This window comes from Meleagris gallopavo, chromosome 25 (genome assembly GCF_905368555.1).
Source record: "Meleagris gallopavo chromosome 25, MGAL_WU_HG_1.1, whole genome shotgun sequence".
NCBI lineage: Eukaryota > Metazoa > Chordata > Aves > Galliformes > Phasianidae > Meleagris > Meleagris gallopavo.
The window spans coordinates 4,979,745-5,004,570 of NC_139428.1; the positions used below are offsets into that span (position 1 = coordinate 4,979,745).

The 24,826-nt window shown below is 64.5% G+C and overlaps 2 protein-coding genes across 7 annotated transcripts in view; both read right to left on the reverse strand.

Annotated features, from left to right (window-relative positions):
* Positions 1-493: 493 nt before the first annotated feature.
* COL16A1 (collagen type XVI alpha 1 chain) lies at positions 494-19,465 on the reverse strand. Of its 5 annotated transcripts, none has more exons than XM_085208741.1 (72): positions 19,326-19,465; positions 18,244-18,356; positions 16,578-16,640; positions 16,377-16,494; positions 14,660-14,783; positions 14,304-14,579; positions 14,144-14,224; positions 13,838-13,969; positions 13,438-13,485; positions 12,994-13,020; positions 12,704-12,739; positions 12,582-12,608; positions 12,381-12,443; positions 12,248-12,289; positions 12,114-12,158; positions 11,974-12,009; positions 11,634-11,696; positions 11,488-11,532; positions 11,321-11,416; positions 11,175-11,213; positions 10,757-10,801; positions 10,469-10,504; positions 10,240-10,356; positions 10,124-10,159; positions 10,017-10,052; positions 9,840-9,929; positions 9,705-9,749; positions 9,583-9,618; positions 9,460-9,513; positions 9,218-9,334; positions 9,101-9,136; positions 8,886-8,993; positions 8,675-8,797; positions 8,556-8,609; positions 8,446-8,487; positions 8,315-8,350; positions 8,062-8,115; positions 7,841-7,909; positions 7,702-7,755; positions 7,601-7,627; positions 7,456-7,521; positions 7,323-7,376; positions 7,184-7,237; positions 7,028-7,081; positions 6,869-6,913; positions 6,670-6,786; positions 6,292-6,327; positions 6,095-6,175; positions 5,975-6,019; positions 5,670-5,714; positions 4,557-4,610; positions 4,400-4,453; positions 3,960-4,013; positions 3,799-3,843; positions 3,674-3,727; positions 3,485-3,520; positions 3,250-3,312; positions 3,108-3,179; positions 2,952-3,005; positions 2,812-2,856; positions 2,660-2,704; positions 2,502-2,555; positions 2,364-2,417; positions 2,190-2,240; positions 1,992-2,081; positions 1,877-1,912; positions 1,759-1,803; positions 1,485-1,673; positions 1,330-1,396; positions 1,077-1,253; positions 921-998; positions 494-837 (listed from the first exon to the last, which is right to left on the reverse strand). In XM_085208741.1, the coding sequence occupies exons 2-72, from the start codon at positions 18,317-18,319 to the stop codon at positions 635-637; spliced, it is 4,869 nt and encodes a 1,622-aa protein (XP_085064867.1). In that variant the 5' UTR covers positions 18,320-18,356; positions 19,326-19,465; the 3' UTR covers positions 494-634. The 5 variants fall into 5 exon arrangements, with proteins under 5 accessions (XP_085064867.1, XP_085064865.1, XP_085064866.1 ...); XM_085208739.1 differs by having other exon boundaries at positions 9,705-9,752; XM_085208740.1 differs by lacking the exon at positions 19,326-19,465 and adding an exon at positions 19,175-19,193 and having other exon boundaries at positions 9,705-9,752.
* Positions 19,466-20,201: 736 nt separating this feature from the next.
* ADGRB2 (adhesion G protein-coupled receptor B2) overlaps positions 20,202-24,826 on the reverse strand; it is a 76,361-nt gene continuing 71,736 nt past the window's right edge. Inside the window, exons 28-32 of one of the 2 annotated variants that reach the window (XM_085208759.1) lie at positions 24,061-24,686; positions 23,760-23,795; positions 23,377-23,481; positions 23,227-23,280; positions 20,202-23,117 (exon numbers count right to left, since the gene is read on the reverse strand). In XM_085208759.1, coding sequence (XP_085064885.1) covers positions 22,929-23,117; positions 23,227-23,280; positions 23,377-23,481; positions 23,760-23,795; positions 24,061-24,686 — 1,010 coding nt within the window. In that variant the 3' untranslated portion in view covers positions 20,202-22,928. The remainder of the gene's footprint in view (positions 23,118-23,226; positions 23,281-23,376; positions 23,482-23,759; positions 23,796-24,060; positions 24,687-24,826) is intronic. The other variant, XM_085208758.1, reaches the window with a different exon arrangement.

The following is a 24,826-nucleotide window of genomic DNA, read 5'->3' on the forward strand; positions in this document are numbered from 1 at the left end:
ATCAAGGCCAGAAACCTCTGAGGAGCTCCCAGTGCCACCAGTGGTGCAGGATTCCCCCACATGAGGCCCAGGATCATCATCATCATCATCATCACCACCACCACCACCATCACCATCAACATTATATCACTGTCATCACTACCATCACCATCCCTGCCACAGCCATCATCATCTCCACCATCATTGCCATCAGCCACATCCCCATCATCATCACCACTGGAGTTGGACTTATGGGTTGTTATGGGACCAATTGGTTCTTATGGCGGTTCTTATGGGACCAATTGGGGATATTCTGTGATCTCCATCGTCAATATCACATCATAGTCATCGCCATCATCATCACTGCCATCATCACCATCATCATCATCATCATCACTACCGTCATCGAGGGCAGGATCAGGGCACTGGCCTCAGCTCCATGCACAGGGCTGGGGGTAGGGACAGGGATGGGGACAGGATGATCAGATGAGACACCACACAAGAGGAGTCGAGGTGTGGGGCAGCAGCACGGCTGTATTTCGGCTGGGCAGGATCCACCTGCCCTACAACAACCACCCACCCCCCCGGGACCAGCGCAGCCCCCTGGAAAACGGGGGCAAGAATAAGAGCAGCAGTGGGGAGCGGTGGGGCCGGCTCAGCCGAAAGGGCCCTTGGCATTCTTGGGCTGGAAGAGTGGCTGCTCCATGGGCAGAGCGCCCATGCACTCAGCAGGGCTGCAGTGCCCCGTTTTGCCCGGCGGCCCCGTGGCACCTGGGGGACCGGGGATGCCGGGGATGCCCTGCTGCCCCACGGGGCCTGGAGGGCCCATCTTCCCATAGCCTGGTGGCCCTTGGGGACCTGGAAGGCAAAGAGAGCGATGGAGGAAGGTGGCACCGAGCTGACGGCATCATCAGGAACATGGAGAGGGAATGGGAAGTCACCTGGGGGTCCCGGTGGGCCACTGTCCCCCATCAGCCCCATGCCCTTCTCCCCTTTCTCTCCTTTGGCACCCGGCTCCCCTGGAGGAGAGATGTGAATGGTGAGACCCCATCACAGCGGAGACCCCAGCACTTGGGGACATGGTGGGCAGCACCTACCCCGCATGCCTGGCACACCCTGCCGCCCCTCTCTGCCAATCTGCCCTGGCATCCCTGGGGATCCTGGGGGTCCCGGCCGGCCAGGCAGCCCATCCTTGCCCGGGGGACCTGGTCTGCCTGGGGCTGCCACCATCTCCACCGGGAAGTGCATCCGTGAGGTGTAGTATGCCATGCGCTCTGTGGGGACAGGCGGCTCAGCGGGGCCTGGGGGGGCTGGAGGAGCACCAGCCCTTGCCCCCATCACCCCCATTACCATCAAACATCTTGCTAATTTCCTGCTGGATGAACCTTTTGATCTCATCGTAATTCACCACGTCACCCTGGAGGAGATACAGAAAAGACACGGCCGCTGAGCCCTGGCTCTGTGCCTCGGAGTCAAGCTCCTGCCCCCGGCTGCCCCCCGCTTACCATCATCCCGGGGGGTCCTGGCAGCCCGGGGCTGCCCGCAGGTCCTGGTGAGCCGGGGGGACCCCTCTCTCCTGCAGGACCCCGCAGCCCTATGGGGCCCATGGAGCCACTCTTCCCTGGCCCTCCAGGTGATCCAGCACGGCCCTTCTCCCCAGGGTACCCTCGCATTCCAGGGGACCCGGCTTCACCCTGTGGGGACACAGACAAGCAGAGCTCTCACCATGGCACCCCCGCTGTGGGGTAGGACTGGGGACACCACGGTGGCAGACCTCACCTTCTGGCCAGCGGGTCCTGCAGTGCCAGGCTTTCCTGGGGGGCCCTGGGGAGACAGAGAGGTGTGGGGCGGTGGGGCTGTCCCAGGGGCACCCCAGCATCCACTGCCCCTCCTGTACCTCTTTACCAACGGGTCCATCCGGTCCCTGCTCCCCCTGTGGGATGAAAGCGAGGTGATATGAGGTGTGCTTGGCACGGTGCTCGCAGTCCCCTGTGCCCATCCACTGCTCTCACCGGTGGCCCTGGGTGTCCCGGTGGCCCTGGTTGTCCTGGCATTCCCGGCAGACCTCGGTCCCCCGCTGAGCCACGCTCACCCTTCATCCCCTGCGGTGTGGATGCAGTGTGAGATGGGGATGGCCACCACTCTTTGTCCCCATTCCTGTCCCCATTCTGTCACTTGGGGGACCATAGGGCAGCCCCACAGGTACTCACCACTCCAGCCAGGCCAGCAGGACCAGGCTGCCCTGGGCTGCCAGGGGGGCCCTGGGGGCAGAGAGAGGGGTTTCAGCAGGAGGCAGAGCCCCTTGGTTTGGGGACACAGCCCCATAGCACTCTCTACACCGTCCCAGTGTAGACAGTGCACATCAAGGGAACACAGCCACTTACAATGAGTCCCGGGGGTCCCTGCCGGCCTTGGGGTCCCATGGGGCCAGGGTCACCCTGCAGGAGGCAGTAGGATGAAGGGAGGGGTGCAGGTCCCATCACTCAGCACAGGGCTCCTTTGTCCCCTCCCCACTCTCTCACCTCCGCCCCGGGACGACCCGTGCTCCCAGGAGGACCAGGTTTGCCGCAGTCACCCTGCAAGGACAAAGGGACGGGGTGGGCAACACAGTGCATAGAGACCCTCACCACTGCAGGATGACCACTGCTTTGGGGACAATGAGGGACCCCCAGCCACCGACCTTTGGTCCCGGGAGCCCTGGGTGCCCCGGTTTTCCCTTGAAGCCCTGGAGGGAGAGGAGAGGTGGGCTGGGGTCAGGACTTGCACCTGCCACAGTGGTGGCATTGGTGCAGCACGTGGGATAGTCCGGGCGCCAGGAAAGCCATCGCTCACCGGAGGACCCATCATCCCTGGTGGCCCCGGGGGGCCAGGGTCGCCCTAGGGAGAAAGAAAGAGATAGACATAGGCTGGGGACATCCAGGGGCTATGGGGTGGTGCTGCCCCTCAAAGCCTGGCACACCCCAACGCCTCACCCGCAGCCCCGGCTTGCCATCCTTGCCATCCAGTCCTTCCAAGCCAGCAGGGCCCTGCAGGGACAAGGAGGGGACTTGGGGGTGACGAGCCCAGAACAGCTCCCCAGGGACCAGCACAGGGACAGGGGCACTGTGATAGGCAGGGGGATCCCCTACCTGAATGCCTGGAGGTCCAGGGGGTCCAGGGGGCCCTGGCATCCCTGTGGGCCCCCGCACGCCCTCACTGCCCTGTGAGAACAACGCCAGGGTCAGGCTGTCCCCCGGTGCCACCACCCACTCCTGTCCCCATGGCACTCACCTTCTCTGCCGCAGGTCCCGGCGGCCCAGCGGGGCCAACCTTCCCTGGGAAGCCGGGGGGGCCCTGAGCAGGAGAGCAATATTCCCCAGGGATGAATGAGATCCCCCCCTCTCGTGGATCCCTTCATCCCCAAATTCACTGCAATGGGTTTGCTACAGGGATGCTCTCTTGGCATCGTCCCATTGTATGTGCCCAGGGAGAAGATCCCGACCCCTGCCCTATAGGATGTACTCACAGGTGGCCCTGGGAAGCCGGGCTGGCCCTGGAAGCCCTGTGGAGAGACAGAGCTGAGCTGGGTCCTGCCCAATGGCCACGGATCCTCTTCCCAAAGGGAACAAGGCCAGCAGGACAGAGGTGTGAGGATGGGGTTGTAGGGAAGGGGCTGTAGGGATGGGTTCAGCCACCGGCCACCTGGGGATCTCACCTGATCGCCCTTCTCACCAGCACCGCCTGGGAGCCCGCGCTCACCCCTCGGTCCCTGCAGACAGCCAAGTGTGAGCCCCGTGGGGTCCTGGGACCACCGCCCCCTCCCCACAGCCCCACACCTACCGCTGGCCCCATGGCACCGGGGAGACCATCCAAGCCTGGGGGGCCCTGGGGAAGGGAGAACAGGGCTCAGATAGAGGCAGCTACAACGCCACAGTGAGGGGGCATCCGGATGAGCCCCCAACCCCTCTGCCCCACACAGCTGGGTGCAGCACTGCACTCACCAGTTCCCCTTTCTCCCCCGGTGGGCCCACATAGCCTCGTTCACCTTTGATGCCCTGAAGGAGGAAGGAGATGGAGTGGGGAACACAGGGCATGGATGGGATGTGGGGCACTGATGGGACACGGAGAGGGGATGGGACATAGGATGTGGGTGGGTCATGAATGTGACACAGGGATGGATGGAGGGAAAGGATGTGGCACAGTAGGTGGGGGGGCACAGTGAATAGAGGGAATCAACAGGGCACTGGGGACACTGGGACAAGGGACAGACAGGGCAGGGGTGAGCCCTGCAGGGATGTGGCACTCAGTGCCCACTCAGGTCCCCTGACCGCCCACCTGTCCCTGCCAGCGTGGGGGCCCAAGCAAGCACGAGGGGGGAGCACGGGGACACAGGAGGTGGTGGGGGGCTGGCGCATGCTGCAGGGCTCCCCACGTTACTCACAGGAAGGCCAGGAGGGCCTGTGGCACCAGGGTAGCCAGGCTGTCCTGGGGGTCCCTGTGTAGGGGGGGGTGGTGCTGAGCCAGCTGCACCCCAGAAAGGTGCACAGGGACAGCGGTGTCCCCCAGCCCCTCCTGCCTTCCTCCCCCATGGCACTCACCGGCTCCCCTTTGGCTCCAGCCAGCCCAGCAGGGCCTCGCTCCCCCTGGAGACCCTTTGGAGGGGGAGAAAAGAGGAGCTGCAGGGGGATGCACCCTCGAGAGCTGCGCTCTGCCCCCCAGCTCTGCTGTGCACATCTTGGGCGCACACTGGGTATAGGGGCACCACCACCTGTGCCACCCCCAGTGCCAGGGCAGACCCTGGGGGTCTGCAGGGAGCCCGGCCAGGGGGGGCACTATGCAGGGGTGCCCACAGCCAGGACACATTTTGGAGCACAGCTCCAGCCTGGTTAGGGCACTCAGTGCTGCCCATCCTCCTGCAGCACAAGAGGCACGGTGACACAGGTGACACAGGTGACAAGAGACACAGGTGACAACCAGCAGCCCCTCTGGCTGCTGGGGGGGTTAGTGGGGGTTATGTGGTGCTGACACAGTGGAGTCTGGACGGGACAGGCTGACACCACAGAGCGACAACCCACACAGACCCACACAGACCCACACAGACCGTGATGTTACGGTGACGTTAGCAGGTGAGGGGATGGGAGCAGGACGAGGGGTGGGCAGGATCCTCCCAGAGCCACTGGAGTGGGACTGCCACCAACCCCACAGACACTTCCTGAGAGTGGGGATGGGAGGAAGATGAGGATGAAGATGCAGATGGAAATGGTGGTGGATGCTGGCTGACCCTGGAGGAGCCGGGGACCAGGGGAGGGTGAGGACGAGCGCACCGGCTGCACGGCAGCATCCCCCCGGCCCTGAGAGGGGCGGGCTGAGGACCACCGGCTGCACCCAGCGCACACATGTGGCTGCACCGCGATGTGCCCGGCTGCTGGCTGTCCCACCCTCCTGGCACGGCCGGGTCCTGCCGTGGTGTAGGACCCAGCAGGGGCAGCGGATGGCAGAAGGGAGCTGCGCCCTGAGCTCAGGGCGATGCTCCTGAGCCTGAGACCAGTGAGAGCCCCTGAATGGAGATGGAAGGCATGAATGGATGGAGATGTGGGGAATGGAGAAGGGCAGAGCCGTGCTGTGGCTGCTCCCGGGAAGCTGGGATGGGGACACAGCCAAAAAAGCAGCAGCGACAGACGGCACAGAACGGAGCCCTGCTGGGTCCTTACGGGCAGTCCAGGTGCGCCAGGCGTGCCAGGAAAGCCTGGGGGGCCCTGAGGGGAGAAATGGGGAGGTCACAGCCTGGAAGCGCCCACCGGGGCCGGGGCTGAGCCCTCAGAGTGCCACACAACAGGCGGTGTGGGGCAGCTCAGCCCCAGCCCAGCTCTATAGGGTCCTGCTCCATCTCCGTGCCGCTGCTCCACGCTGCCTGTCACCGTGGCCTCATGGCAGGGCACCAGGTCCTTCCTTGGCGACTCAAAGTGCAGTGACATGATGCCCACGCAGCCCCCCGCCTCTGAGCATGGCTACTTACGATGGGCCCGGGTGGCCCTGGGGGTCCCCGCTGTCCTGGTAAGCCCTGGGGAGGGAAAGGTGCCATCAGATGGGACCACGGCATGGGAACACGGCCCCACTCAGCTCCAGGGGCACCCACCTGCTCGCCTCTCTCACCCGGGACACCTGGGGCACCGGGGATCCCGGGTTCACCCACACAGTCTGTGTCTGGGCTGTCACCCTGCAGGAATGGCACCACGTCAGCACCTGCATCAGGAGCCCAACGGCAGCATCCAGCCCCAGCAAGCACCCTGCCAAGCAGCCCAGCAGAGCAGGGCCATGTCCTGAGTCACTCACCCGAGCCTCTTCAGCTCTTGGGAACTGGGCAAAGCACTGCAAGAAAACCCAGAGTCACTGGGGGCTGAGCTGGGAGCAGTGCTCAGCACCCTCTGCTCCCAAGCTGTACAGGATCAGCTCATGTCCCCACGGGGCACCCCGTGCCAGCTGTGTGAAGCGTGCCCAGAGCCTGCCCAGCCCTGCAAGCTCCTGCTGCTTTGCACAATTGCTGCTTTGCACAAGTGCTGCTTTGCACAAGTGCTGCTTTGCATAATTGCTGCTTTGCACAAGTGCTGCTTTGCACAAGTGCTGCACAAGCTGATGCCCGGGTGCTCGGGAGCATCTCTGCATTTCACCCAAGGTGCACCAGTTCCAGGTGGGAGTTGTGCCAATACTCACACGTGCACAGCCCTCGTTGCCGGGGGCTCCTGGCATGCCTTGGTCTCCTTTTTCCCCCTTGAAGCTTCTGGGTGCTTCAAAGGCCGCCTGCAGCTGTGCGCAGTCCCCACAGATGTTCTGGGAAGAGGTGGGGGGGTCAGCAGCTCCCCGAAGGGCTCAAGGGGGTGGTGTGACCCCAGGTCCCACTCCAGGCTCTCACCTTCAGCACCTCGATGTTCCTCTCAGCCATGACAGCCAATGGTCCCTGCAAGATATGAGGGAGGGGTGCAGGAGGGATGCATAGGGATGCGGAAGGGAAGTGGGAGGGATGAACAACAGATGCCTGCAGGGCACTGTGCCCAGAACAGCCACCACCTACCAGGTCTCCTGCTGGCCCGGGCAGCCCTGGCAATCCGTTGTGTCCCGGGACCCCCTAAAGCCAAGGAGAGAGCTCTGACTATTGAAACCCTTTGCTCAATGAGGGCCAGGATTCATCCTGCTGGCCACTCCATTGTCTCCATTTTCCATTGCCCACCTGGCGACCCGGGGCACCAGGAGGACCGGGGGGACCAGGCGCTCCGGGAGGACCCTACAACACCCCAAAACAGAACAGGGAAATGAGAAGTGAAGCAGTGTGAGCTGGAAGCTGTGCCACACGCAGGGACAGCACCCACCTGGGGACCCGGCTGGGGCTGCCAGGATGTCCCGGTCCAGAGTCCTGGAGCTCCCTGGGGTCGAGAGAAAGGAGGGATGCTCGGTGGGATGGCACTGAGTTGTGGGAATGGGGATGGGACCCACGGCACTCACCGGCATCCCAGTGTGGTTGGGGTCCTGGCGTGGGCTGGGGGGGCACGCACATTCCCCGGGGTCTCCCTGCAGAAAGATGGAGCAAGAGCAGAGTGATGGAAGGCAGCAGAGGTGCAGCCCCATCCTCATCCCAGCACCCACTCACCTTCTCACCCTGGGCACCCTTCTCTCCCTGCAGAAAAGCACAGATGGATGTCAGCAGGTGGCCCCCAGCCCCGCTGTGCCCCCACCATATCCCACACCTACCTGCATCCCATTGGAGCCAGGCACCCCAGGGAGCCCCCGCTGCCCTTCGGGGCCCTGAGAGGAAGAGGAGCATGAGGAAGCTCAGAGCCCAGCGCCAAGAGGACAGTGATGGCAATGTTCCCCTCAGGGCTGCACTTACTGGTGGCCCAGTGACGCTGGTCCCTGGTGGCCCGGGGGGGCCCACGGCACCTTTGAGCCCTGGAGATCCCTGCAGAGAAAGGACAGCAGGAGCTGAGGGCAAAGAGGGGCAGAGAGAGCTGGGGGGCATCACAGCTGGGGGTGCACAGTGGCAGACCCCTGCCAGAGCACAGGAACATGAGGCAGCACAGGGGGACAAAGCTCAATGCCACGTTCCTATACCTTGGCTCCTTTCTCTGCCGCCATTCCTGGAGGTCCCTGGGGCCCGGGGGGTCCCTGGGGACAGGAGATGCCATTAACTCTCCCCACCCATCCCACTCAGCCAGCAGCAGTGACAGCACTGTCCCCAAGGCCACTCCAGAGCCAGGACTGTGCTGTCACCATCAACGCAGGGGAGCTGCATGGGGGAGGTGTAGGAACTGTGGGACCAGAGTCTGCTGCACCTCAGTGCTGGGGAGCCCAGAATAACACTTACGGGGGTCCCAGGCTGTCCAGTGCTCCCAGGCTCTCCCTGGGAAAACAGAGAGGGAGAAAGGTGGCAGTTGCCTGGCACAGCACAGCACAACACAGCATGGCACAGCACGGCACGGCACAGCAGGCGCTCACCTGTGGTCCCGGCTTGCCGATGCCTGGCGGTCCTGGCTCGCCCTGCAGACACGAGGGGCAGTGAGAGGCATTGAGGACCCCCCATCGCCCACCCCCACGGCCCCACTCACCTGCAGCCCTTTCAGCCCAGCGGGACCTCGGATCCCCGGCAGCCCCGGCTTCCCCTACAACACAGCGTGGTCACCCCGGGGCTCGGTGCTGGCGGGTTGCTGTGGGTCGGGGCACTCACGGCTCTGCCCGGCTGCCCGATGCCCGGAGCTCCTTGGTCCCCTTTGGCACCGGGTTTTCCTGGGATGCCGATCACGTCTGAGAAGTGCCCCTGCAGCGTGGGGCAGGATTCGCAGGCGTCTCCCTGAGGAGGAGGGAGCAGAGAGGGGAGGTCGGGACGGGGTGACAGGACGAGGGTCTCCTCCTGAGCCACTCCAGTGCAGGGTCCTCACCTTCTCGCCTTTGGGGCCGGCCGGACCCCTGATGCCCGGCTCACCCGACAGCCCTGGCAGTCCATCTGTGCCCGGTGTGCCTGGGTCCCCAGGGCTGCCCACGTCCCCCTGCAAAGAGAAGGCAATGGCTGGCACAGCGCAGGGAGCACTGCCCAGCTCCACAGACAGGGGGGTCCACAGCCCCCTCTGCATCCCCCCCCCCCATACCATCTCACCTTCTGCCCTTTCTGGCCAGCATCACCAGGCTTGCCCTGTGGGAATGGAGGAACTGATGAGGCCAGAGCATCCCTGGGCCCCTAAAGAGGAATCCCTCAGACACTGGGGGAACTCACCGCTCTGCCGGGAGCACCATCCCTGCCCTGCGGTCCCGGTGCTCCGGGCACAGCCACCATTGTTGCTGCCCCTTCCAGTGCCTGTGGAGCTGAGGGACACTGTCCACATGGCTCACCCTGCGGGGGACAGCGTGCTCAGAGCCGGGTTGGGGAACTGACCCCCAGCCTCATCCCAGGGCCCACCTGCATGGGGACACTTCCGTGATGGGGCAGGGAGGTTGGGGACACACCGCAGCACTCACCTTCTCCCCTTTCAGCCCCCGCACACCTGGATCACCCTTGCTCCCAGGGAGCCCCTGTGATGGCAGAGATGAGCCTGCAGAGTTCACAGACCCTCACGAGCCCCCCACCCACACTCTACTCACCGGTCTGCCTGCGGGTCCCTCCTGGCCACCAGCTCCCTGCAAGACAGCAGGGTCAGGGTCTGGGTCAGGCAGCCTCCCTGAGCCCATGGAGTGGGCAGAAAGGGGGCTGTGGAGTCACCCACCTTCTCGCCTTTGATGCCAGCCAGCCCAGGTAGGATTGCTTTGTCCTGCTGATCAGCACGTGTGGTCACACACAGCCACAGCAGCATGGGGATGGGGTCTCAGTGGGGCTGGGGGTCTCAGTCCCATGCACTCACCAGTGATCCCAGTTCACTCTCACGCCCCTCGGGGGGCTCCCGCAGCAGCGCAGCGAGGACACGGGTGTCACAGGACAGGCAGGAGTCCCCCTGTGAGAGGCATGGGGGGCTGTGGGACTGTCTGTGGGGCAGGTCAAAGGGACAGTGGGACGGGGGACAGCAGGACGGACCCCTCACCTTCTCCCCTTTGATCCCATTGATGCCAGGGTCTCCCTGGGAAGGAAAGAGAGGAGCTGATGCTCAGCACTGTCCCACTCCAGCGCACTCAGCCCTGCATCACCTACCCTGTCCCCTTTGGGTCCTGCAGGGCCGGGTCTGTCCTGGAGATGGAGAGGCAGTCTTTAGAGCTGCAGAGACAAGTCCCTCTCACACCCTCCCACAGGCTCACAGCCCGACTCACCGACACTCCATCCTTGCCAGGTGTCCCGGGCTCCCCCCTGGGGCCGGGCGCTCCAGGAAGCCCCGCAGAGCTGAGCATCCCTGCAGGCAGAGCGGGGCACGGCTGGCACGGCTCACCCTGCAAACAGGGACAGTGAGACACAGCCCCGGGGAGGGGGCTCCCCAAGGGGCCCCGAGCAGCCTCGAGCCCCGGGAAAGGCACAGCCCTGTGCCCAGCACCTTGCACCCACCTTGTCTCCTTTGGGCCCCAGGACGCCGCGTGGTCCCTGCAGGAGGAAGGCAGGGGATGGCAACAGGGCATTGGGTTTCTGGAGCTCTGTCTGCCTGCACTCAGCACCCCCAAACCCCCAGCTGCTGTGGGGCCCATACCAGCCCCCAGCAAGGCTGCCGACCATCCCAAACCCTTCTTATGTCTGGGCTCGGATCCCACTGTAGCTTGGGCCAAGCAGCCCCAACCCCGCGCCAAGGAACCCGTCTGTGACCCTGGTTTGGCTCCAAGTGCAGCGGTCGGTACTCACGGGTGTCCCAGGAGATCCGCCGGGTCCAGGAGCTCCTGAGCTGCCCTGGAGCCAGAGGTGGCAGTGTGAGCCTGGCACAGTGGGAGCTGCAGCCCCTCAGCCCCATGCCCCCAACCCAGCATCCTACCCCCTCCCCAGCACTCCCCTCCGGCTCCATAAATCAGGGATTGGAACCAGCCCCTCTTCCATGTTCCCCAGCACCAGCTATTTCAGGCAGCCCCAGCAGCTGCCAAGCTCCCATGGAGGGCTCTCAGCATCTCCTGAGCAGCCCCTCCCCAGGCAAGGGGTTCCCACTCCCCTGAATGAGCCCCCAATGAAGCCACAGCACCATGACACAACCGGAGAGGGTCCCATAAGCCCTGCACCGACCCTTCAGGCAGGAGGAGGTAGTGGGCACCCCCCATCCCCCTCTACTCACCTTTTCTCCCTTTGGACCTGGGGGGCCACCAGGATCACCCTGAAAAGCAGAGGATGGTATCAGCTGTGTGGCAGCCATGGGGCCCTGTGGAGCAGCATCCCCTCACTGCCCCTCCTGCAGCAATGCCCACGGCACAGCATCCATACCGGCTTCCCCGGAAAGCCGATCCCCGGTGCGCCCGGTTTCCCTGGTGGCCCCGGCTCTCCCGCCAGCCCCTCAGGTCCCACGAGGCCTGGGTCCCCCTGGAAGGGAAGGAGGGGTGTCCATGGCATTGCTCCTGGGTGCTCTCAGATGCCACCAAGACCACACTTACCTTCTGGCCCTTGGGACCCACCACACAGATCTCTCCAGGCCGGCCCTGATGGGATGGATGCGTGGTGAGTGCCGTGCATGGCACAAGGTGGGCAGGTCTGGGGGTGCTGGTGCCCCACAGCCTGCCCCACAACTGGCACTACTCACATCACGACCCGGGCGGCCTGGCTTGCCCTGGAGTCCTCCGTCACCCTTCTCACCCTTCTGGCCCTGTGGGACAGACAGAGAGATGTCACCAGCATCACCTCCCTCAGGCAGAGCTTTGTCCCTTCTGTGCCTCTGGGCTCCCCATCCCCACATCTGCAATGTCATCTCCTCACCTTCCCAGTGCTGCCCTTTGTCCTCAGTACCACTGCCCCACATGCCCCCAACAAAACCCTCGGGGTCCCCATGGGCTCTGTATGCATCCAACCCCACGTTGGCACCCCCAGCTCCCGGCACCCCTGTCACCATGCTGTGCCCAGATGTCCTCATCCCATATCCTCACCTTCTGCCCATCGGCACCGGCCGCCCCTGGCAGCCCCTGTGTGGGACAGAGAGGGCAGTGTGAGCGGGACCCTCAGGCACATCTTGCAGAGGCTGGGCGTGCAAATATTGACATCCAGCAGGAGCCCCAGCCCCACTCACCCGCTCTCCGCGCTGCCCCTGCTCGCCCCGCGGCCCCTCAGCGCACTGGGGACAGAAGGGGACAGAAGGGGGTGGGGATGAGGTGGGGTTGGAGATGGGGCAAAGGGGTGTCTGTGGGCAGGGGGGGGTCTCACCTGCACAGGGCCAGTGGGGTCTGTGCGCACGCAGTCAGCACCCTGCAGAGGGGAGGAGGTGGCTCAGAGTGGGACACGGCTCCGGAGCCCCACGGCACAGGGGGACAGCGGGATCCCTGCTGGGGAAACTCACACGCTCGCCTTTCTCCCCCTTGGTGCCGTGGGTGCCGGGCAGGCCGCGCTCTCCCTTCAAACCCTGTGAGAGAATGGGTGACAAGAGGTGACATCACTGCCCCTGTATCCACGTGCACCCCTCACCACTGTGCCTGAGGCACAGCCGGGGGTCTCCGCAGCCAAACCCTGCTGGAGCTGTCCTGGGGGGGGACAAACCTACCTTGGGTCCTGGGGGACCGAGCGTCACCTACAGAGAGGAGACAGAAGTGTCACAGCGCCTGGCACAGCCACAGGTGACACTGAACATGGACCCAGAACCCCGTGCAGCCCCAGGACACTCACATTCGTTGGAGCCATCTGCGATGGGCAGGGCGGGCACTGCAAGAGATGGAGAGGGCATCTGTACCCACAGAGCTGTGGGGATGTGTGGAGTGGGAAAAGGGAAATGGAGGAAAGAGTTCCAACCCCAGAGGGGGCAAGCACATGGCCTGGCACAGGCTGTCCCTGTGGCTTTGTGGCTGACCACAGGTCCTCAGAGCCAAAGCAGCCACTTAAGCGTGTTGCCATGGGACTGAGGAACATATGGCTGAGGGCACCCAGGGGTCCCCCCTGCCCACAGCCCCCAGCCTCACCTCCTCGCTGGACATCCCCTTGTAGCCCTGTGGGAAGCAACATGGAGCAGAGGTGAGAAGGAGCATTGGGCAGGCTCAGACCCCCCTGCACCCCTCAGCCCCATGCCAAGGGGTCCCCGTGCCCCCAGGGATGCCCAGTGGGATCCCACTTAGCCAGACAGGGCGGTGCAGGGACGGGGCACGGGCTGTGCTGGAGATGTTTCCCAGCTCTGTGGCCGCTTGGAAGGAACAAAGAGGCCCTGAGTCGCGGTTGGGATTGCTCCAGCAGCAGCAGAGAGCAAATGGGGCCTTCATTCCTGCTCGGGGGAGCAGACACGCCGCTTCCTGACAGCAGCACTGCAGCTCTGGCAGAACCGCCCGAAGGCGGCGGAGGAGGAAGAGCAGCACAGGGCATGTGGGAGCAGGGCGGGGGGGCTGGGGGGCTCCTGCCCACCCTCATCTCACCTTCTCCACACGATCTCCCTTCAGGCTGCTCTTCTCTCTCGCTGGCTCCTGGGGAGAGAGCAGAGCATCCTGGGGTGATGCCTCTGTGTGCACCCCTGGGGTACCCCAAAATTGTACCCTGGGCTGATGCTGCTCCATGCACCCCCTGGGTTACCCCACAGCTGCACCCCAATGCCACCCCACACACCCCTGGCTACCAACCCACATGTGTTCCCTCCCCGCCCAACAGGACCGGCAGCCAGCAGACCCCCATCCTCCCACCCTTCCCAGCACTCCGTGCCGCCGGCTCCTGTGCGCTCCCTCCCTCCCAGCTCTGCAGGCAGTGGAAAAAGTGAGGCAGGGCTTTTCCAAGGCTGAATCCACGTGGCTGCACGCTGAGGCTGCCAGCACGCCGCCTCACCGGGCCCAGCGGCTCCTCCAGGCAGAAGCAGCGTGTGAACACCCGGCCCTGCGGCTGCGGGGAGATCTCGATGAGGTTGCTGCTCTGCATCAGCTCTGCCTGACGCCGCGTCTTGGGCGCTTCAGGTTGGCACTGACGGGAAAGAAGAGGGCACAGGGGGCTGTGAGCCAACGCAACTGGGGACAGGGATGCGCCCTGCACCGCGGTGCTGGCGGGGAGATGTGCCATGTGCCACACTGCTCACGATGCATCCCCAGCCACCCGCAGCTGTTTCCCCTCCAGCAAGGCCCTGCCTGCAGCGCTCACCCCGCTGACTGAGATCTCGCAGCATCCCTCGTGCCGGGCCAGCTCTGTGTCGCAGTAGATGTGCGCCTGCTGCAGGTCGAACTGCGGCACCGCGGACAGTGGGGTGAGGGGTGATGGCCCCGGTGCCAAACCCCGAACCCGCAACCCCACGGGGACTCACCCGCACCGGGGTCCCGCGCACGGCATCCAGCCCCAGGAAGGCATTGCCCTCAGGGGTCAGCGCCCGCCGCGGTGCCAGCGGTTTGGAGGAGATGGAGCCGCAGTCCACGTGCAGGGACACGGCGCGGCTCTGCACTGCCACCAGCACTTTGTGCCACCGCCCGTCAAAGAGCGACGAGACCGCCTTCCCCGTAAAGACGGTGCTGACAAATGTGGATCCCGGAGCCCTGGCCTGGAACTCCAGGCTCTTCTCGGGGCCGTGCACGGACAGGGAGAGCTGGCAGAGAGGGGACACCGTGCTCAGGGACGGCACCTGGCGGTCCCCTGTCCCCACATCCCGTGGTCCCACAGCCGTACCTGGGGGTAGCCGTGGCGGTCGGTGACCTGGAAGAGGTACCAGTGCTCCCCGGTGCTGTTCTTCTTCAGCAGCAAGGTGAGGATGAGGGTGAACTCAGGGGGCAGCCCGTGGGGGAACACCTGCCTGCAGGAACAGGCATCAGCAGGGCCCAAGTGAGCTGCATCTGCACCGATCCTGGGCCTCCACATCACCACCAGCACCGCGTCCCCAACAGCCCCACAAAGCTGTCCCCACTGGGACGGGAACAGCTGTGGCCCCAGAGCCACGCTGCAGGGCTGGCCTGGGAAGTACAGCCCCAGGACAGTGCTGGACCAAGAGCTGTGTGGGGCTGGGAGCTGTTTGTATCTCTGCTGGAACACACGTGGGCTCTGGCTGGGAGATGCCAGCACTTGTGCAACAGGAGCTGAACAGGAGATAAACATCAGAGCTGCTCCCTCCTGCCCGGTGGGGCACGGACCTCAGTGACACTTTTCCCAAAGCACAGCCCCACAGCCCCATATCTCAGCCCCACAGCCCTCACAGCAGCCAAAAGTGCGTGCAGAGTTGAGGACGGAGCATCCTCGTGCCCACACACAGCCCAGCCTGTGCCAGGGGCTCTGTCCCCACCCCTGCCCCATGGCACAGCCCCACCTCGCACCCCAAGCGCTGGGTATCCCCACACCTCCTACTGGTGTGGCACCCAGGAGCGTTTATTGCTGCAGCACTTGGTTTTGTCCCTGTGCAGCCAGGAGCCCATCCCCACTCCGAGGGCTGTGCAGGATGGATGCTCCCACGGAGGCAATGTGCTGAGGCAGCCGCAGGCCCCACTCTCCGCCCGCTCCACCACTGCAGCTATTTGCTTTGGGATGCACTCAGCTCCCAACCTCCACCACAGCAGCAATTTTCCAAACCACCGCTCTGGAGCAGGACCAGGGTGGCTGTGTGGGAGTGGGCTGTCCCCTCCATGGGGTGCAGGGCCACCCTCACTGGGCATCACAGGGCAGGGGCAGGGCAGCAGAGCACCCATAGGTGCCTGGTGCCGGTGCCATCCCCGTGCTGAGCTTTCCCAAGAACTGTCTCCAGGCACCCAGCCAAGAGCAACACCAGCCTGCAGCCTCCAAAAGCCATCTAAGGACTTAGCTGCCCGGGCCAGAAGCTGGCTCTCCTTCACCCTAAGGTACCCCCAAACTCTGAGCCCTTTTCCCACTGCCAAACTCAGGAAATGCAAAGCGCATCCCCTTCCTACGCTGCTCCCCAGCACACGGATGCTCTCCCACCCCACGGTGTCCCCATGCCAGCGTGGCAGCCCCGCGGAGCTGCTGGCCCCAATGCCATGAGTTGGCACAGCCAGAGCAGAGCCTCAGGCACAGGCAGACGGGATGTGATGCAGACATCAGGGCTGGGCTCTGCACGGCCCCAGCAAACCCGCACCCACTGCTCAGAGCTGTGCAGCACTTCGGGCTCATTAGACCCCAGGCAGTGCCTGCCAAGTTCAGGAGAGCAAAGACAGAGCATCCGCAGCGCAGCGGTTGCGTAAGGGCTGGCTGCGTCCCCACCGCCCAGAGTGATTTACTTTCGAGGAGGAAAGCAGGCAGCGCACACCATCGGCACCTCCACACCCCTGCGGGTGCCACAGTCCTGCTGCATTCGCTGCCCGCATCACGCAGGGCTGGAAGGGCCGGGTCCGCTGCTGGAGGGGTGGGTGGGAGCAGGCTGAGAGTGGGGGGCTGCACTCACCGTGTGGGCTGCACCAGCGGCACGGCCCCCAGCCGCAGCAGCACCGTGCCCCGTGGGCCGCGCACTTTCTTGACGGAGGAGATCTTCAGCAGGTCGAAGCGCTTAATGAGGTTGAAGCCTGGGGGACGAAGGGGGTGAGGGCATCGCCGTGGCTGCACAACCCATCCCTGCGTAGCCAGGCTCCCGTCACCGTTTCCTCACCCGTCACGTTCTCATATTTGTTCCCAACCAGATCCTCATCCCAGAGCCGCGGGCACAGCGTCCCTGCAAAGGCAAAGCAGAGTGTCACCACCGCCTCACCGCAGTGTCACTGCAGTGTCTCCAAGCAGGGGCACGCACAGCCCCCACCATGGCAGCTCCGGCACAGCGCCCACCAGGAGCGGAGCCGCGTGCTGTGAGCGGGCGCAGCACCAGCTCAGCCCTGGCTCTGCGTGGCGAGGTCACTGCATGCAATGCCTTCCCCAGCTGTGCTTTGTCTGGACCAGCCCCGTGCCTGGAATCACCATCAGGAGATGGGCCCGGCGCCGCGGCCACCCAGCGCGGGGAGATGGCGTCCTGTATGCCCTGCTGCATCCCCAGAGCTGGCGGCACGTGGGGTGGGAGTGAGGGCTGCCAGGTGAGGGGTGAGCAGCACCGAGGGAATGGGGGCAGGCAGGAAGCACTGCGTCAGACCCAGAGTTGACAGATCACCACTCCAACATCATTCATCCACCTCCGCTGGATGCTGCCAGATGTTGGGAGGAGCGAGATGGAGGAGGAAACAAGAGGATATTGAAAGAGGGATTTGTTGTGCCTCAGTGCAGGCAGCAGCGCAGGGCCATCCCCCGCCTCCGTCCCACAGCCCGCGCCCCACAGCTTCTCCCCATCACTGCCCACTCACTCGCACTGTGGGGCTGGCATTGGCCCTGGAGCACATTGTGCTGCCAGAGCGCAGCTCCATGCGCAGGCGGTGCTGAGATCATTGCTCGGGGCAGGGGGTATAGCCTCACCCCCAGCACTGCCTGCTCTGAGGACATCCCAGCCCTCGTTTCCCTAATTAACAACCTGCAGCAGCATTGCCAGTGCTGGCCAGTCCCACACACTGCACCAGGACCTCACAGTGCCGTGCCAACAACGGTGCTCTGCCCTCCGGGTGCCCCGGCTGTGCCAAGGGGCTGCAGCCCCTGTGCCCCCCAGCAGGATGAGCTCCGCTCCACCCCCACAAGGACTGATGCAACCACGGATTTGCTGCCAGCAGCTCCTCCCCACCATCTGCCTGCAGCTCGCCCCACAGCCAGGCCCCACACTGCGCCCCACACACAGTCAGGGACACCGCAGAGGGGACCCTCAGGGCTCTATCAATGCCCGCTGCGCCCCAGAGCATGGCCACAGCCCCGTGCCTCCGTTCTTTCCACGCACTGTGGCCAAATCCCTTCCCACCTTGCACCCAGAGCCACAATGCGCCATGAGCTCCGAGCAGCCCCACTACAGGACAGAACAGCCAGCTGGCAACCAGCACCTGCAACCAAAGCGTGGCCAAGCCCCCTCCCTCGCTGCGGGGGTGATGTGGGTGGGAGCGGGGTGTCCCCGGCCCGGCTCCCCCCAATGGCGCTGGCGCTGCTCTCGCTGGCCCTGGGCCCGCCTGGGATGCTGAGCAAAGCCCCACATCCCGCGCAGTCGGCACAGGGAGCACACAGCCTGCCCTGCTGCCAGCGCTGCCGGCACGTGGGGATCCGGCATGTTTCGTGGTGACCCCCAGCCACCTCTGTCCCACGCTTCGTGGCTCCAGCATTGCTCTCTCATCTTCTCCTTGAACACCCAGGGACAGGTAAGGAGGGAGCATCCTGGGGGGTGCAGATCCTGTGCCCCTACTCTCCGTGCCCCTTACCTTCTTCTGCTGGCATCTCCGTCCCATCGCAGGCGCTGATGAGCCCCACCAGGACGAGGGCCAAGAGACCCCTCATGGTGCCCGTGGCAGCAGCTCGGGGTCAACTCAGCTGCCTGCAGGTGGGAGATGGGCAGTCAGGCAGGTGGGCGGTGGGCCCCGGCCATTCCCCACACTGGGAAGCCGCCTGCAAGCCACCAGCATGGAGGAGGCCCTGAGCCACTCGGCCACAGCTCACACAGCCTTTGGGGCTGCAGTGAGGCCCCCACCCACCGCTGGATCCCCCCACCCAGATTTCACATTCAGGGTTGCTACCCGACCCACGAACCCCAACGTGCAGATGCACCCCAAAGTCAGGTTGAGGTGCCCCAGAGCCCCACGTGCTTCCTGCTGAGGATCCCAAAAGAACTCTCAGTTGATTCTCTTTTGCCTCCCGGACCCACGTGGTTCCCTGGAGTGGTCCAAAGCACTTCGGGTCACTGCGACCTGACCCCCCCTGCCCGCTTCCTGCCACGAAGCAAGGCTGTGAAACAGCACGATACTGCTGCCCCACTCCCCACTGCCCCCCATTGCAGGGTGGGACACGCACAGGACCCCCCGCTCCCCCTGTTCATCCCCTACACTGCGACTTTACACCCTCAGCTCTGCTGTTGTCGCGCTCTCCCTTGTAGCCCTGCACTCCAACTTCACGGCGCTGCAGCCCGACCCGACACCACTGCGTCTCGGCTTTGCCACTTCTGCATCCCGGCTTTGCTGCCCTTCTACTCCGACTTCGTAACACCGCATCCCAACTTTATCACGCTGCATTCCAACCCTATACCCCGCACCCCGATTTTATACCCCTCTATCCCCACTCTGTACCCCTAAATCCCGACATCATAGCACCGCACCCCGACTCTGTACCGTCGTTTCCCCAACATCCCCAACGTTATACCCCTGCACCCCGACTTCATAGGCCAGCAGCCCGGCTCCTGCCGTGCCCCGTCCTGTCCCGGTCTCCGCTCCCCATTCCCAGGACGCGAGCTCTGTGCAGATAAATCCCGGTTCGGAGCACCGCCCTCCCCCGCCCGCTGCCTGGAGCTCACCTGCAGGGCTCGGTGCGGCTCGAGCCGGGCGCTGGGCTCCGGGCGCCGCGCTTCGTCTGTCCGACCGTCCGTCCGCCCCCGCCGCCGCCTTCCCCGCCTCCCTCCGGGGGGGCCCGAGCCGCCCCCGGCTGCTGCCCGCCCTCCTCCTCCCCTGCACGGGGCGGAGGGGGGTAGGGCAGAACCACCGCCGCCCTTCGCCTCCCGCCTTCCTCCTCCTCTTCCTCCTCTCCCTCCCGGCCGGGCCGCCCCCACGCGGGGGTCCCGGCAACGGCACATAGCCCCTCGCCTCCTCCCCATTCCCCCCCCGCGTGTCCTGGGGCAGCGAGCTCCGCGCTCTGCCCCTGTCGTGGGAAGCGGCTCCTCGTCCCCGTGGGGACACTGAGACACGGGGGCACAGAGGGACACTGGGACACTGCAGCACAACTGAGGCACTGGGCGGACGTTGTGGTGCGGGAGGATACTGGAGCGCATAGAGGGCATTGGGACAGTGAGGGGGGGGACACTGAGGCACGGGGGGACACTGAGGCACAGGGGGTGACCCAAGTGCTGGCACCAGTGACAGCTGGCCCAAAATGCAGCAGTGTGGGGAGCACGGTGTCCTCATGGGATGCCCCTCTGCTCGCAGTTCCCTCAGGCCCAGCCCTGGGGCCCACAGGCAGACCCCACAGGGCAGCCACTGCCCCACATGAGCTGCTGCACATCAGCCCCAGGCATCCCCTGCGTCCCCTCACCCCACTGCAACGCAGCACCGCCGCGCCTCTGCTCGACCGCTTCCCTCCCAAATTAGGATGAATCTATTTACACTGAAGCTTTACAAATGTGTGTTAGGGACGCATGCATCTCAATAAACGCGCTCTAATTAACAACTGATATTTATTCAGCCCGCAGTAAATAAGCTGTCTGGGGCAGAGCAGGCAGTGCTGCTGCTGGAGCGCCGTGCGGTGCCGTTTATCCAGCCGGCAGCCCCCGAGATGCGGTGACAGAGCGCTCAGTTCATCTGCGGCTTGCCTACTGTAGCAATTAAGGCTAATTAAAGCAAGTGGGTATGAAACATCACGAAACTTTTATCATTCCTTTTTAGTGGGTGATTATTCACCCCGAGCTGCTCTCTTTGCAGAGCCTCCCAGCGGCTCCATGCGGGTTTGAGCAGGGCTTGGGCACCTCGCTGCAGCCTGGGCACGTCCTCTCACCCCTTGGTGGTGCTGGCACAGCTGTGGGTCGTGTCGGGGTGGCAGCCATCCCCCACACTGCTCCCACTGTGCCTCAATTTTCCCATTCTGCTTGGTTGTTCCCAGTGCGGTGGCACAAAGTGACTCTGCTGGCATCGAGTGCGTGGGGACAGCCACAGCACAGAGGTAACCACAGCTCTGTGCCATTCCATGCCAGCACGTGGGGCGGGAGGCTGCATCCTGCTCCTCCAGCTGTGGGGCAGGCTCAGGGATGGCTTTTTGCCCTCTTCCGCCTAAGGCTCCATGGGGATGGTGGCCTCAAGCTCCACTGAGAGAGCAAATATCCCCCCACCAGTCCCTGGAGCAAGGATGGGAAGAGACGGCGAGCCCCCAGGAAGCTCTGAGGCGAGCTGGATTTCCAAGAAACAGCAGCACCAGCGGCCAAGAAACCCGACCCCGAGCAGAGCACTGCAATTTTCAAGCTGGAGACAATTTGCCTCCGATGGAGCGTCATGCGGTGCAGCGTCGTCACCGCGGGGCTCCCCGCCTCCATCCCTTACTTGTGCCAGCCCGAAATTCCTGCGGTGTGAATTCTGGGTTTGTGGCGCTGGAGCAGCAGCTTTGTCTCTTCTGGTGGAAGTGCTTCGCCAGAGAGAGAAAGGCGGAGACACTCAAACCCGAGCAGAGGAACTTTCCGTGCCGGCTGCTCAGCATCGGAGTGTTTTCTCCATCGTTTCCGCCCCCCAAAACCAAACATTTTTGGCACAGCTCTTTGCGGTGCACAGCGGCTCAGATGGAAAACGGCTGTGAGGCTCTCCAACCCTGTTCCCCCGGACACCACTCACGCACTGTGCACCCACCAATGGGATTTGGGGCTGAAGACCCCCATGCTCCCTCCTACACATCCCCAGCCCTACAGAACGTCACTCCTTCCCATCCCCTTGCAATCCTGCACCGCCAGGGCGGGCTCCATTCCCTCACCCATATGGCGTCTCCATGAGTAATAAAAGCTGCTAATTGCCACCAGATGCCCCAGGACTGCCTGCCGCTGCTGCTTGCTGCTGCCTGGGGCCGGGAAGGGAAAGACAGGACCCAGAGCCGGCCCCAAAGTTTGGGCCGGGCTGGATGTGGGGTGGTGGAGAGGACACCAAGCAACCAGAGCATGAGGACATGGCTGCTGTTCTCAGCAGTGAGCACTGTGACCCAGGGAGCAGCACGCAGTGTCGGCAGGCTGCATGCCCCCATCCTGCAGCACTGCCCTGGGAACCCCAGCTGCACTGCGGCTGCACAACTGGAGCTGGCCCCTCGTGTTGCACAACTGGAGTTGGCCCCAGCCCAGCGCTGCCTCGCTCCCAGCACGCAGCCTGCAGCCCCAGCCCCAAACCAGTCAGCACTGGGATAAGCTGGGCCATGCAGTCAGTGCTCAGCGGGACGACCAGGGGATGAGAGACCTGCGCTCCGGGGGTCTGCATCCTGCCCGTGCCTCTGTGCAGCTCCTGTGCCTGCAGTCACCCCCCACCACTGCAGTCCCACACCAGTCGGAAACAGTGAGCTGCTGGAGAGGAACTGTGTTATGACCTTTGGATACCGTCTCGGGGTCAAAGTGAGGGTCTCTCCACGCCAGCTCCAGCACGGGGTCCCCCACTCCCTCGGGCACAGACATGGTAAGGTCGGTGAGGGGAACCTGGGGGGACACCAATCCCTTCCCACTGTGCTACGTGGGTGACAGCCAGCAGCACACGGATGGTCCTCTCCTCGGACACAACCGCAAGTGTGGGCCCCACCTCTGCTCCTCCTGAGACTGTGCCCCCTGTCCCTGCCCCAGGCACCAGCTGCCTCCAAAGTTGCTCATTTGCTCGTAGATTAATTACCATGTCATTCAGCACCCTCAGCTCCTGCAGTCATTTGCACAGCAGTGCGTCAGGGTGGGCTCAGCCCCACTCAGGATCCAGGGCACAGCAGGCAGGGCTGGGACAGACACGTCCCCACCGAGTGCCGTCCCCCCGTCCCTGGGTGGCACACGAAGCACCACGTGGCGGCCCCACGGCACCACAGAGAGTGAACTTTTATTTCCAACAACGACAGCACCTGCCCCGTGGGGTGGGGACGGTGGGGACGGCTGGGAGGGGGCGGCCACGGGGCGAGGGCGCCCGGCCACGGGACCACCACCCAGCGTGGGGTGCGTGGGGTGCCCGGGGCCGCCGCGCGCGTGCACACGGTGCACTGCGTGAAGAAACATCCCGGTAGAAAAGAACGGAGATGCCAGGGCCTCGGCGGCCGGTCCTGCCCGGGGGGGGCCGGGAGGGTGCGCAAGTGAGCGGTGGGTGAGTGTGGGGTGCGCGGTCCCCCTGCAGGGATGGCTCCGACGGATGGGATCCCCCGGGCGCAGAGGAGGACGGAGTAACACAGCGTCCGAGCTGGTCCTGCACGGGGCTCACACCTCCGTCTGGAAGTCCCCATCAGCCGCATCCAGACCAGCGCAGGGACCCTCCCAGTCCGCACAGCGCAGCTCCAGGCGCTCCCGGTGGGCGCTGGGCAGCGAGCCCAGAGTCATCGCCTTGAATGTGCTCCAGGGTTTGGGCGGTGCGGCCGGCGGCTGCGGGTCCTCGGGGCCAGCCGTGTCCTGCGGGGTGAGCGGGGCTGCAGTGTGCAGCACTGCACAGCTCCAACCCTATGGGGGGCACGGCCACCCGTGCCCATGCATCCCGGCCCCACACAGTCCCCGCACTTACAGTGGCCACGCTCTTCTCCCCACCACCTGATGAGACGCTCCATCGCTTTTCTCGCTGCAGAGAGAGGCAGCACTCAGCCCCACAGCCCTCCCACAGCCCAGGATCCCACATCCCCCTGAGTGTCCTGCTCCGCTGGAGCCCAGAGCTCACCTTGATGGTGCCGGCAGCTGGCGCCCGGTACCGGTCCAGCGTGTGGAACTTCTGGTTGAGCTCGTGATAGAGCTCAGAGTGACGCTTCCGAGTGTGCATCACCTTCTGTAGGGGAGAGCAGAGCCCTCAGCACATTCATCCACACCCATGGGCGCACAGCTGCCCGTGCCCAGGCCACGTGGGGACACCCAGGGACAGTCCGGCTGTGAGCGACATCCCCTCCCACCAAACCAAAATGGTCCCACCCAGTGCTGGAGATCTGATGGGCAGTCAGCGTTCTGCAGTGCCCGGTGTGATGTTTTTACATCCTGGCTCTGCCCCATCTGCCCCACGTGGCACAGCTGAGGGTCCCTGCCCCGCCACAGCTTGCTGCCACCGCTCACCTCGAAATCCAGGTCGGAGTACCGCAACCTCTTCCTCTGGTGGGGGATGCACAGAGCAATGGGGAGGAGGACAAGAACAAGGAAAGGTCTTTGCAGGCCAAGGTAGAGCCTTGGTCACACAGCCATCCCCAGCACAGCAGGTGCCAGGCAGGGAGCACGGGGACAGGGCAGCTCTGCAGCCCTTGGCACACACATATATGCTCATGCACGCTCGCCACCCCTCTCCCCACTGCTTCTCTCCCCACGCACACACATCCCCCGGCACACCCAGCCCTGCACCCCTCCCTCACTTCCCGCTCACCTCCAGGGACCCCACTTTCATGGCAGAGCCAGGCACGGTGCGTGGCATGGTGCGGCTGCGCTCCGACAGCTCCGACGCCAGGATCTGCCGCACCGTTGGGTGCTGCTTGAACTGCAGCCCGTAGGGGTGCTTCACCGTCCCGTAGGGCTGGCTCAGGTTCACGTTGACATGCTCCACCGAGACAAAGCCGGGGTAGGAATCCCCCTCTCCTGGCCCAGTGGGACGGGGGGTCCCTTCCTCAGTGCCGGGACCCTCCTCGCGCTGGAAGGGCTGCAGGCTGCGGTGTGGCAGCACCATATAATCGCTCTCCCTTGGTGGCTCCGGCGCCCGCAGCCAGCCGTACTCCAGGGGCCGCAGGCTGCTCTCAGTGCACAGGTAGACAGGACCCTGTGCCTCCAGCTGCGCCGGCGGCTCGCCCAGCTCCAAACCCGCCACCACGTTGGGTGTCATCTTGGGCACCTGCACCAGGATGCTGGCGGTGGGGATGTTGCCCGGCAGGCTGGAGAAGCCCAAATTGCCCTCTGAGCTGGTGTTGAGCTTGGGGTCTTCGTCGCCATCCAGCGAAATGCGCGACAAAGTGCCAGTGATGGTGGCAGGGTTGCAGGTGTTCACCTCCTTGAAGAGCACTGCGGGCAGGCAGAGGGTTGGAGGGGGTCCTCTGGGTGGGTGGGGGACAAGGAGCAAGCCCCCACATGCTGGCATCACAACAGCATCATGGCCTCTCCGTGGCATGGAGCGGCGATGTCCCCAACCCCAGCGCACGGCA

Excerpts from the sequence above, each read along its gene's own strand:
- COL16A1 (XM_085208739.1), bottom strand. The coding sequence starts at position 18,319 with ATGAGGGGTCTCTTGGCCCTCGTCCTGGTGGGGCTCATCAGCGCCTGC. Across the intron at positions 12,159-12,247 it reads ACCCCACTGGCCCTGTGCAG|TGCGCTGAGGGGCCGCGGGG; the intron begins GTGAGACCCCCC and ends TTCTGTCCCCAG. Across the intron at positions 11,533-11,633 it reads CAGGCCGCCCGGGTCGTGAT|GGCCGGCCTGGAGAGATCTG; the intron begins GTGAGTAGTGCC and ends CCATCCCATCAG.